This window comes from Ctenopharyngodon idella, chromosome 21 (assembly GCF_019924925.1).
Source record: "Ctenopharyngodon idella isolate HZGC_01 chromosome 21, HZGC01, whole genome shotgun sequence".
Lineage (NCBI taxonomy): Eukaryota > Metazoa > Chordata > Actinopteri > Cypriniformes > Xenocyprididae > Ctenopharyngodon > Ctenopharyngodon idella.
The window spans coordinates 13508262-13519965 of NC_067240.1; the positions used below are offsets into that span (position 1 = coordinate 13508262).

Consider the following 11704-nt stretch of genomic DNA (forward strand, 5'->3'; position numbering starts at 1 on the left):
AACAGCAAAACTCATGGCTAAAACTCATGGATACATGGGTCCAAATCACTTTTTATCATTTTGGCAGATCTGTCAGTGCTAAAACATTTCATTTCCATCTAAGGCAAAGAGAATGAGGCTGCATCATTTCCCTGGACCTGTGCAAGTCTGAGTGGGGTTTGCAGACAAGGAGTGTGTCTGCCTTCAGAGCTTTACTTTGGATCCTTAGGCTGTGGCAAGGGATTCTTGTAAGTTCTGTTACATTTATGCCTATATGCCTAATATCATAGCAATACACTCTTAGAAAAAAAAAAGGTTCTATATAAGGAGAAGTGTCTTAAATGATTGCGTATACTTTTAAATTTAATGGGTTATTTCAAATTTTCTAGTGATAATGTGTGTTTATGAGCTGTTTATTAAAAAAATGAATTAAGACAAAATTAAAACTAAATCATAAAATGATCCCATGATGGGCACCCCTTATATATGACAGAAGCCTTTCTATATAGAACCTTTTCTTTAAAGAGTGTCATGTCAATTATAACCTATTTTAAAATACTTGTATTTTTTCTTCTTTTCAGATGCTGTGTATCACATTTTGGTTGAGAACTGAAAATGATGTAGCAGAAGTTCCTCAAAAGTCCACCATGTGAATCCAGTCTTACCTATGATAGTTCTCTGTACTTTAACTCATCACATGCCTTTGATTTGGAATAATGTACATGGACAGATGTGTCAGAGATGCATTAAGGATTAACATATGTTTAATGGTTGTGTATATAACACTGATTGTCATCTAATAGCATCAGATGATCAAGGATTTCAAATCATCATGTTAAGGGGAACCTATATGATAAACTGCTATTTTGCCTGAATATTTAACAGCACTGCTGGAATAATAAAACTAATAGGCTATTGTTTACCTCTCTGTGAAATTGTTGCTTTGTAATACAGTTCTTGAAGACTAGACATGTGTTTGTAATAAGTATGTGACCTAGGGGCTATAATAAAAGCATTCATTTGAGAAACTAAGCTAATAAGTTCAGTTATTTCACATAACTATTTTTGAGAAAAATATTTTGTTTCTTGCAGACTTTTGCTGAAACAGCAAATTAAAGCATTTTAAACAATGCCATAGACAAATCTACCATGGTAACCACAGTTTTTGTCAAAATACCTATAACTTTAAATAACTAACATAATAATAATAATACATTATAACTTAACATAAATATAACATAATTTAATAACATAAAATATATATAATTGTCTCTTAATAACTTAAATGATAAAATATAATAAAATAATAGTTACAACAATGCTGCTACAATAAAAATTTGAAATTTGTACAGGCAACACTGTCATAAATACATAAATAAAGTTGTTAATAAGTTATAGGTACAGTTAATTCAAGTTATTCATAGGCATTATGACAGATCGCATGGTTGCCAGATTTAGTAAGGGTTAAAGAGCTCATAAAATATTTTATAAACAAATTTCAAGTCGCATGAACATACAAGAACCTGCCAGCAAATGAAATCAGTGAAAACGTACTCGTACTAACACCCTATGATAAAATATAGGTGGCGTAAGCATGATAAAAAAGTGAATACACATGTTTTGTTATAAAGTGTGTAGACTACAGTACCTCTGACTTCTATTTGACGCTCTAGCCCACATGACCGGAAGTAAATACGGTTCAGCAGCAGTTCCCGCGTTTGGCAGGTCTTTCAATCACAAACGTAAACTTGGACTAGCTGCCAGTCGTTCCGGATATGGATGACCTGTATTTAGACAATATTGACGAATTTGTGCATGATCAAAATAAGATCGTAAGTCATTCTTTACAATTATATCGTTTTTGTCATTTGTAAATGTGAAATTTCGGCTGAGATACCTGAATGCTTACATGTGGCTGCGTGCTTGTTTACTCGACTGTCCAGCGTTGGGAACCAATACGAATAACCGATTGATTTTCGTGACCTTCGGTTCCGTTAACGGGTTTTTTTCAGCGCAGTCTGATTTCCGAAACAATGACACTTATGAGTCGTTTCTTTTTAGTAAATCAACCACATAACAACGCGGTCCCGCATTGACTGTTAATGAATTAAGTCCGACTCTAATCAGACCAAGAACACGTTCTGTGTTCTGCAGCACTTAGTTAGCACGAGAATAAAGCATAAGTTTATTTACAAGTCAGCATTTATATTTTGTGTTTTGCAGGTCACCTACAAATGGCTCAGTTTAACTCTTGGAGTCCACGTGAACACAGCAAAACAGTAAGTCCTGTCATTTCCATTGATGCCACGTTTAATGTATTAATTAAAGCGTAATCTGTTGGAATCACTAGTGTTCATGTCACTTTGTTGCAGAATGTTGTATCATTACTTGGAGCAGAAACGCAGGGAGAGTTCAGGGACTCCCCTTCATGCCACCTACCTTGTATCTGGCAAGTGTGTTGAGAATGGTAGTACGGTAAGGATTGAGATCTGAAAATTGCTTCACCATTGTCAAATTAATGTTTCCCTAATTAACATTATTTTATTAATGTTAACGTTAATTAACATTATTTCCCTTAAAGGGTTAGTTCACCCAAAAATGAAAATTCTGTCATTTATTACTCACCCTCATGCCGTTCCACACCCGTAAGACCTTCGTAAATCTTCGGAACGCAAATTGAGATATTTTTGTTGAAATCCGATGGCTCCGTGAGGCCTGCATAGGGAGCAATGACATTTCCTCTCTCAAGATCCATAAAGGGACTAAAAATATATTTAAATCAGTTCATATGAGTACAGTGGTTCAATATTAATATTATTACGTGACGAGAATATTTTTGAAAAAACAAAATAATGACTTATATTGTGATGGCCGATTTCAAAACACTGCTTCATGAAGCTTCGGAGCATAATGAAGCAGCATGGCGAATCAGCGGTTCGGAGCGCCAAAGTCACATGATTTCAGCAGTTTGGCGGTTTGACACACGATCCGAATCATGATTCAATACGCTGATTCATTATGCTCCGAAGCTTCCTGAAGCAGTGTTTTGAAATCGGCCATCACTAAATAAGTCGTTATTTTTTTTTTTTTTTGGCACACCAAAAATATTCTCGTCGCTTTATAATATTAATATTGAACCACTGTACTCACATGAACTGATTTAAATATGTTTTTAGTACATTAATGGATCTTGAGAGAAGAAATGTCATTGCTGGCTATGGAGGCCTCACTGAGCCATCGGATTTCAACAAAAATATCTTAATTTGTGTTCCGAAGATTAACAAAGGTCATACAGGTGTGGAACGACATGAGGGTGAGTAATAAATTACATTATTTTCATTTTTGGATGAACTAACCCTTTTAACTTTTAGTTTCTGGCAATAAAGCTCTTTCTTTCCTTTTAGTGGCATAAAGTGTCAGTAGTACGTGAGGACAAGCTTGATGGTAAGATTACCAAATTTGGATCTGTAAATTACAACAAATAGCATTTTATAAATTCAATAATTCTTGGCTCAGAAATTTTGGGGTTCACTAATCTCACACATCGGGATTTTTTTTTTCAATTATGTTTTGTGGTAGCTTACATATATTTTAATTGTTTGGGGGTGATATATAATATATTTTTAATTTTAAAATTTTATTTTAATATAATTTATTTTTTTATATTCTAATGTTTTGGGGGGTTATTTGTATTATTTTAATTTATATTTCTATTGATAATTATTACTTTATTTCTCCCTTTTTATATAAAAATATCAGGAGCAAAATAATAATAATAATAATAATAATAAAAAAGAAATATTATGTAAATATGTGTTGGCTGTAACCCAAGTGAAATTTCAGGCCGTAAGTGTAATAATATTTAATGTGATTTTAAATTTAAATTTTTCAGTTGATGATAAATCTTTTTTTTTTTTTTTTTTACAGCTGTTAAAGCAAAGATGGATGTGACGATCAGTGTGCATGTCTACAGTGTGCAGAGAGCGGAGCTGAAGGACAGTTCTCCACTTTACAGTACAGATTACGATGCTGTTAAGGAGAACCTAAAGAACTGCAACAAGTAAGTGATCCTCATATAACCTGTAATGCGGCATGTGCATGCATCATATGGGCGACCCCTCCTCTAAAGTACTGTCACTTCCAATATTTCTCCTCTTTCATCAGGTACAGCGCTATACATTGTGCCGCAGCAGTCCCCATGTCATCTGTAGAGCTGCAGAGAGCTCAGGAGATGGCTTTGGTCCCTCCAGTGGAGAAGGAAATCAGTAAACCTCGCTTGAATGAAAGCACTTCTGCTAGCTCCAAACCTAGTGCTAAGCAGCCCACGGGCATCATGGGAATGTTTGCAAGCAAAAATGCTTCTAAGAGCCAAGAATCCAGCAAGGAAGTGAAAACAGAGCAGAAAGACGATTCTACCTTGGTAAGTGTGTAAATCTATAGTTTAAGGTTGATGACACACTAGATTGTGTGTGAAATTTATAATGGTTTCATATGTTGTAGGTTGAAACATCAAAAACCAAACCGGCTTCCAAAGCGAACCCTATGAGTAACTTCTTTGGAAAGCCTTCCCAAAGTGAGTGTTTTTCTGTCTTCTGTCAATTGTCAAAAAATCAAAACAAGGCTTAAAGTACAGTAATAACCAAAACTTTTTCCTGTAAAATTTAGAAAAGGTAGATGAAAAACCTAATAAAAGCATCAAAGAAGAGACAGATGGCGACTCGGAAACATCGGTTACTGCAAGTATGAAACAGTCACAGCCGTCTCCCAAATCAGAGTTTGCCATTAAAGAGGAACAGTCCAAGGTGTCCAGTGCTTTAAAAGTTGAATCAAAAGAAACTCGAAAGTAAGGTTTACAAGTTTCTTTTTTTTCCTTTAAAATGTGTGTGTGTGTGTGTGTGTGTATATATATATATATATATATATATATATATATATATATATATAATATTTGCATAAAATGACAACTGTCAAAATAACAAAAAAGATACCATGTTTTGCCATGTTTTTGGATAACCTTGTACGTTGCTTTAGTCATGCGTCTTTCACAAAGACGGATGTGCCAAATTCCAGCCTTACTGAAGAACCCCCAGATCATAGTTGCTCGTGACTTTTTTTTTTATTCTGACTGTTCTACTAGCCCGGTTACAATCAAATTATCAGGGCCCATGTAAACCCAGCTCGAGTTCCCCATCTCGAAGGATTGGTTTTCCCACAGGGCAATGCTCCATGCCACACAGCCAGGCCAATCAAAGTGTGGATGGAGGACCCACCAGATCAAGACCCTGTCATGGCCAGCCCATTTTCCCAACCTGAACCCCACTAAAAACCTCTGGAATGTGATCAAGAGGAAGATGGAAGGTCAGAAGCCATCAAACAAAGCCGAGCTGCTTGAATGCCAGGAGTGCCGGGAGAGGCATAAAGACCCAACAGCATTGTGGAAAACTGGTAGAGAGCATGCCAAGACGCATTAAATTGGAAATCAGGGTTATTCCACCAAATATTGATTTCTTTGCTCTTCTGTTAAAACATTAGTATTGTGTTGTTTAAAAATGAATATGAACTTTTATTTTCATTATTCTTTGAGGAATAAAAACATATTTTTTGTTATGACCAGTTGTCATTTTCTGCAAAAAAAAAAAATGCTTTAAATGACAATGTTTTTGCTTGAAATTTGTAAAAAAAAAAAAAGTTTATGGAATAAAATAAATGTTAATTTTACTCAAACACATACATATAAATCGTAAATCCAAGGAAACTGCTTATTTTGTAGTTTGTTTGTTTTTTCAGAGCTGTATGTGTGTTTGTATAATATATACAAATGTAGTGCATACATGGCCATTATTTTGCAAATAATGCAACATTAGAAGATTTTATTAAAATTTCCTTAAATAATACAGATTGTTATATTTGCCCTCATAAATGTGAACTAAAATATGTTTGTTTTCTCTAAGTAAATCAAAGCGTCCTGAGGTTGTAGACAGTGATGATGAGAAAATGGAGAGCCAACAGAAGAAGAGACGGCGTATAAAGAAGCCCCAGCCAGACAGCAGTGATGATGAAGGTAGGAAAGAGATAGGGGGAAAACAAAGGAAAAGGGAAAGAAAAAAAAAAAAAAAACAGGCTCACGTCATGCTTGGTAAATTTGAATCAATCCAGATGAGGCGCTCTGTGACCCAAAATGAAGAAAAACAAAGAAAAAGGTTCCCCCTTTGGGCAGAGTGTTGAATAAAATATCAAAACTGCTCTTTGACAAACAAAAGCTAATTGATAACATTCATTGTGTTTCTTCTCTCATTCTATCTTTTCCTCTGTCTGTGTATACATATGTATATGTACATACATCACACACAGATGTATATATGTGATGTCTCTTCTTCCTTCCCTCTTCCAGTTGTGCCAGATTCTCCACCTGTGCCGAACATACGGACTCCCAGCCCCAAAAAACAAGTGAAGAGAGAGTCTGTTTCACACCAAGAAGTAAGCATAACCAACACTTTTTTGGTAACAACATTTCTAAAGTTAGTCCTGCCACAATCTCACTCTATTTGTTGACCTAGACATGCCAAGCCACTCAAACCAAGAAGGTTAGCATGGGTATTTATCTCCTGCTGATAGATAACCAAACTCATTGATGGCCATTCAAAGCTAGCCATCAAGCAAAATGTATTTTTTTTTTTTTTTTTTTTTGCAAGAAACTCATACAGGTCACGTTAATTTACAACACAAACATCTCACTTGTATTTTACATAAAGTAATATTGCCATTTAATTATGTTCAGGAGAGCTCAGAGGTGAAGAGGAGGAAAAGGAGGCGTGTTTTAAAGTCTCACACATTTGTTGATGAAGAAGGTTCCTTTGGTAAGTATAATTTCAGTTGACATTATTCATTGTCTTGATTAGTGGTTGACCTATATGGATTTTTTTTTTTTGATGGCCAATACTGATATATGTTGTCCAGTGGCTGATATATATCATAACTCTGATTCTGTAATCCTACATAGTTTAAAAATCAAGCATTTAAAGTAGGGATGCTCATAATTAACTGACAGTACTGATTAATACTAGATTAATACTATCAGTTAAATGGTTTAAAAAGTAATTAAGTATATTTTAAAATTGCACTTTTGAGACAAAAAAAAAAAAAAAAAAAAACGTCGCATATAAATCACATTTTATTACATTCAGAAATAATTTAAGGGTGCGTTCACACTTGTTTGGTTCGTTTAGTCCGGACCAAAAAAGAAAAAAAAACCCCATCTAGTCCTGGTCTGATTAGTGTTCAGATTGGCAATTTTATTACCGAACCTAAAGGCATAGGGTTACGTTCACCACCTGATTGGTCAGATTTTATGACGTATTGACTAATTTGAGACGGAACTTACCGAACATCCAAAACAATGCTGTGTGCTGAGATAAATGTGCTTGTTGTGTGTGTGTAGCCTGCATATGATGGTATTTTGACCAGCTGGGAACTCGTGAAGAGCTTATAAAATGTGTAAAGGAGTCAAAACAGTGGCGGGAATCCCTCCGTCACACACACAAACGATCTGCTGCGTGGAGACGCTCGTCTGATGCCTGTGATAAGTAAAGTCGCAACTATGACTAGAAAAACCGATATGCGTGAGGATTCTGTCCTTTTTTTAGGGTCTTATCTTCCTGTTTTTGGTTCGTTTACATGTCTTTGGTCCGTGTTGCATTCATATATCACTCAAACCGCACCAGAGTTCGTTTGGAAGCGGACCGAGACCCATCTTTTCAGCGGTCTTGGTGCGCATCAGGGTTCAGATGGCAGCGTTCACACATTCAAATAAACCGCACTAACAGAGCAATCACACCAGGGTTCGTTTTAATCGAACCAAACATGACAAGTGTGAACACACCCTAAAATACCAGTAAGTTTAAGAAAAATGTTACAAATGCTATAAACATAGCTATAGGCTATTTTAGTTCCCCTCCCTCCACAACAAATCCTTTAGATTTAATAGTATTCAGGACAGAACAAGAATGAAAAATATAAGTAGTTATGTAAACATCAAGCCAAAAAAATCATTTAAAGTGAAACTGAAACAGAAACCGGCATTAGGCTCATGTAGCCTACCTCTCTCATTCTGCACGAATCCAAATGTTTCCATATTCGTAGTGTATTTGGATGCTAAACTATTATTTATTGTGTAAACTAGACTTCGTACTTCATGCACTTTCCAATATCAACGTAAAACATCATCCTTCCCATGCGCAAAAATGTGCTTGGAATAACAGCACAGTAGGGCACACTGAACACCACAGATCGTACAACAGGCTATTTAAATTGCGCAGTGTAACTATATATTTGAAAAGTATTTTATTTTGATAATGAACAGACTGCGATGTCAAGTTAGCAATGCTAGAACTGATGTGTGTGTGTGTGAGCGCGCATGAGGCGTCTGTGCGATCACTTAAATTGTTTCCTTATAACAAGCGGAAACAACTCCATCATTTATGGTCATACAGATAAGATGTCATTTGAAACTGTAAAGGGTTTACTTTTATTTGTGTACACTCACAATAAAAACATTGTGCTTTTGTAAAATAAAGAAAACAAACAGGATGACACTTTCTGCCATCTCATTTTTCTTTCCGTGAACTTGTTTGTGGAGCGTGTCACAAAAATGACCCGAAACTCAGCATACAGTATACTATTTGTAACACATTTTTTTCTTTTGTTTGTTAATCTGTTAATTGTTAATTATGTAAGTGAAAAATATTCTGTGTTTAGGCCCATTTATTTATTAATTTATTTATTTATAATTTTATTCTGTTTTTGCATGTGTGTGATGTGACTCTGTGAATCCTTGTGTTTTGTTGTTTATGCTGCTATTTGCACATGTAAAACTAAACCCCTGGAAATCAAATGTTGGTATTTTTAATGGGTCATAGACTCTTATCCATTCTTATTTAATTTAATTCTAATTTAATAATCTTGTCGGTTAATAGTTAATGATCAGTTAACGAGCATCAGTTATCGTCGGGGGGGGAAAAACAAAATGAACATCCCTAATTTAAAGATGACACTCGCATCTGCGCTCAGTTGCTGGTTTTCTTAGCGCTCTTAAACATCCTGTTGCTTCCAACACTTATCAGCTAAACAGGAAAAACTTATTAGCCGATGCCAGCCTAGGCAATATATTAGTTGATCAACTCCACATATACATAAACCATCAAATCTGTAATATAAAGGACAGTGGTTTTAAAAGTATAAACTTGTTAAATAAGTGTTATGGGTTCAATACAAATTATTTCGTATTGACAGCATTTGTGGCATATTGTCAGTTACTACAGTTATAATTTCTACTCATCCCTCATGATTTTTTTTTTCCCTAGTTAAAATAAGGGACTTGCAATAGAAGTACACAAGCCCAGGCCGTAAATATTGCAATGCAGTGTTTTAAAAGTATATTTTCTGTGGTAATTTGACATTATGCTTACCCTTTCTTTCCTTTAATCAGGGAGATTCCTTTAAATAGCCGTGAATGTGGCAGTTACTGAACTCTCTCTTTACAAGCACACCATTTATGTGTGCTGACAGAAACTCTTGAATCACTGAGTAAATCATAAGTTATATGACAGAAATACAGAGAGCTGGCAAACTGTTTGTTCTAAAACTGTTTATTTCAGATTATTTTTTTACTTAGTTCATGCGAAGCAAGTCTTTGTATTTGAAGACCAAAAGCAGGAATGTTTTTGTTTGATTCCTATAACTTCGAGCCACTGGTATTATTTTTGTACTTAGCAGTGTCTAATATTACACATTCCTTAATGCCAGTTTTCTGTTCAGCACAATAACTCTTTGAAGTGGATATTTTTGTTGTATGGTGGTAAAAACTCATTGCATATGTTGTTTTTTCTTTATTTATTTGCTGTTACATACATGGTTGACCAGATGAAGGTTTTGAGTAACCAGTCTGAAATGTGTATCATTCTAAAACAGTGTGCAGTCTACAGAGGCAGTATTTCAAGACATGAGTACAGTAAATTAATTATGCCACCTAAGGAATTGTATGGCAACATCTCTGTAAAAACGTAAATCCAAGTTATGGGTCACCACATGATTCTTGACAGTGTCTCTCTGACCTCAAATAACCAGTGTATGTTTTCCTAGTGACCGAGAAGGGTTATGTGAGCGAGTCTTACTCTGAGAGTGAAGAGGAGCCTGAACCCAACAGTCAAGCCAAGGACTCAAGTTCACTCAAGCAGTCATTTGGAAAAAGGGAGGAAGAGAAAAAAGAAAAGAGTCAGAAGAAGACCTCTGCTGCTAACAAACCTACAAAGCAGCCATCCATTATGGGATTTTTCCAGAAGAAATGATTGTTGTTTTTTTCCTTTCATGGACTTTTAAAGGAATAGTTCACCTGTAAATGAAAATTGTTGTTAATTACTCACCTTCATGTTGTTCCAAAACACACACACACACACATACGTACATGTGTACATACGTAAATATATACACACGCACGCACACAAAAGAAAGAAATAGCATAAGGGTGAAGAAATAATGGCAATTTTCATTTTTTGGGTGAACTATTCCTTTTAAGCACTTAATTTTCATCACTGACTTTCCTATGAACCACATATGCTATAAGCAGTTTGTCACTGAAAGGCCCTTTAGAGACATTAAAATGTAGATTTCTGCTTCTACATGAACAACCTTTTTTGCTGACTATCCACTTGAAGGGATAGTTCACCCAAAAATGGAAATTCTGTCATCATTTACTCATCCTCAAGTTGTTCCAAACCTGTATGATTTTTTTTTATTCTGCTGAACACAAAAGATATTTTGAAGAATATGGGTAACCAAACAGTTGATGACTTCCATAGTATGGGGGAAAAAATACTATGGAAGTCAATGGTGCCCTAGGCCTGTTTGGTTTCCCATATTCAATATGGGTATAAAATATCTTCTTTTGTGTTCAGCAGAAGAAAGAAATTCATACAGGTTTGGAAAAACTTGAGAATGAGTAAATGATGACAGAATTTTCATTTTTGGGTGAACTATCCATTTAAATTTACATGCTGGATGTCCTTACTGAAAGCATATGACCAACCACCATTACTTGACAATATCTATTTGCAAATTCATGTTACGTTATTTTGTCATTATCTGTCCATTTTTAGAATAGACAGACGAAGGAAAATTTTCCTTTTTGTTTGTATTAATATTCTTGTAAAAGAAATATTAGTGCTTTAGCCAGAAATTACTCTGACATTCATGAGTTAAGTCCATTAAAAAGCCTCTTAATGGTCAAGAAAATGTTTTTCCCTTGCTGTCTTGTTTGGTTCCTGTGAGTCGAGTTGTTTTCTCCTCCGAGCTTCATATTTCTAAATGACATCAGTTTCTGGCACTGTGGTTGTGTTGATCTTGGACATTTCCATTTATCAAAACTAAACTTACTGTGTGGAATGGCATGCCTCTGGAAATGCACATCAAAATCAGTCCAAGCTCTTCTGATCCAGTGCCACAGACATGAAATTGAGCGTTTTGTGCCAAGACATCATTCCCCATAAACTCACTTTTTTCCCTGAGGAAAGGCTCCTAAACTTAAGCCTGAGCAAGTGTGTGTGACCGAATGCAAGAACAGAGTGTTCTTTATATTGTTGTAAAACATTTGTAATTGTACTTTTGAACATGAGGTCCAACAAAGAGAGAATTTCTGTTTGTTTTATACAGTATATTAAAGATTCAGATTTTG

At 35.2% G+C, this 11704-nt stretch overlaps 1 protein-coding gene across 1 annotated transcript; it reads left to right on the forward strand.

Moving 5' to 3' along the window:
* The first annotated feature begins 1652 nt into the window (after positions 1 to 1652).
* Positions 1653 to 11704, forward strand: pold3 (polymerase (DNA-directed), delta 3, accessory subunit). Its single transcript, XM_051878250.1, has 12 exons — positions 1653 to 1811; positions 2203 to 2258; positions 2352 to 2454; positions 3384 to 3423; positions 3907 to 4039; positions 4144 to 4399; positions 4480 to 4552; positions 4645 to 4822; positions 5931 to 6040; positions 6371 to 6456; positions 6758 to 6836; positions 10117 to 11704. The coding sequence occupies exons 1-12, from the start codon at positions 1755 to 1757 to the stop codon at positions 10320 to 10322; spliced, it is 1377 nt and encodes a 458-aa protein (XP_051734210.1). The 5' UTR covers positions 1653 to 1754; the 3' UTR covers positions 10323 to 11704.

Coding starts and splice junctions, on each gene's coding strand:
- pold3 (XM_051878250.1), top strand. CDS start 1,755: ATGGATGACCTGTATTTAGACAATATTGACGAATTTGTGCATGATCAA. Junction 2,259..2,351: donor CACGTGAACACAGCAAAACA/GTAAGTCCTGTC, acceptor ACTTTGTTGCAG/AATGTTGTATCATTACTTGG. Junction 4,400..4,479: donor AGAAAGACGATTCTACCTTG/GTAAGTGTGTAA, acceptor CATATGTTGTAG/GTTGAAACATCAAAAACCAA.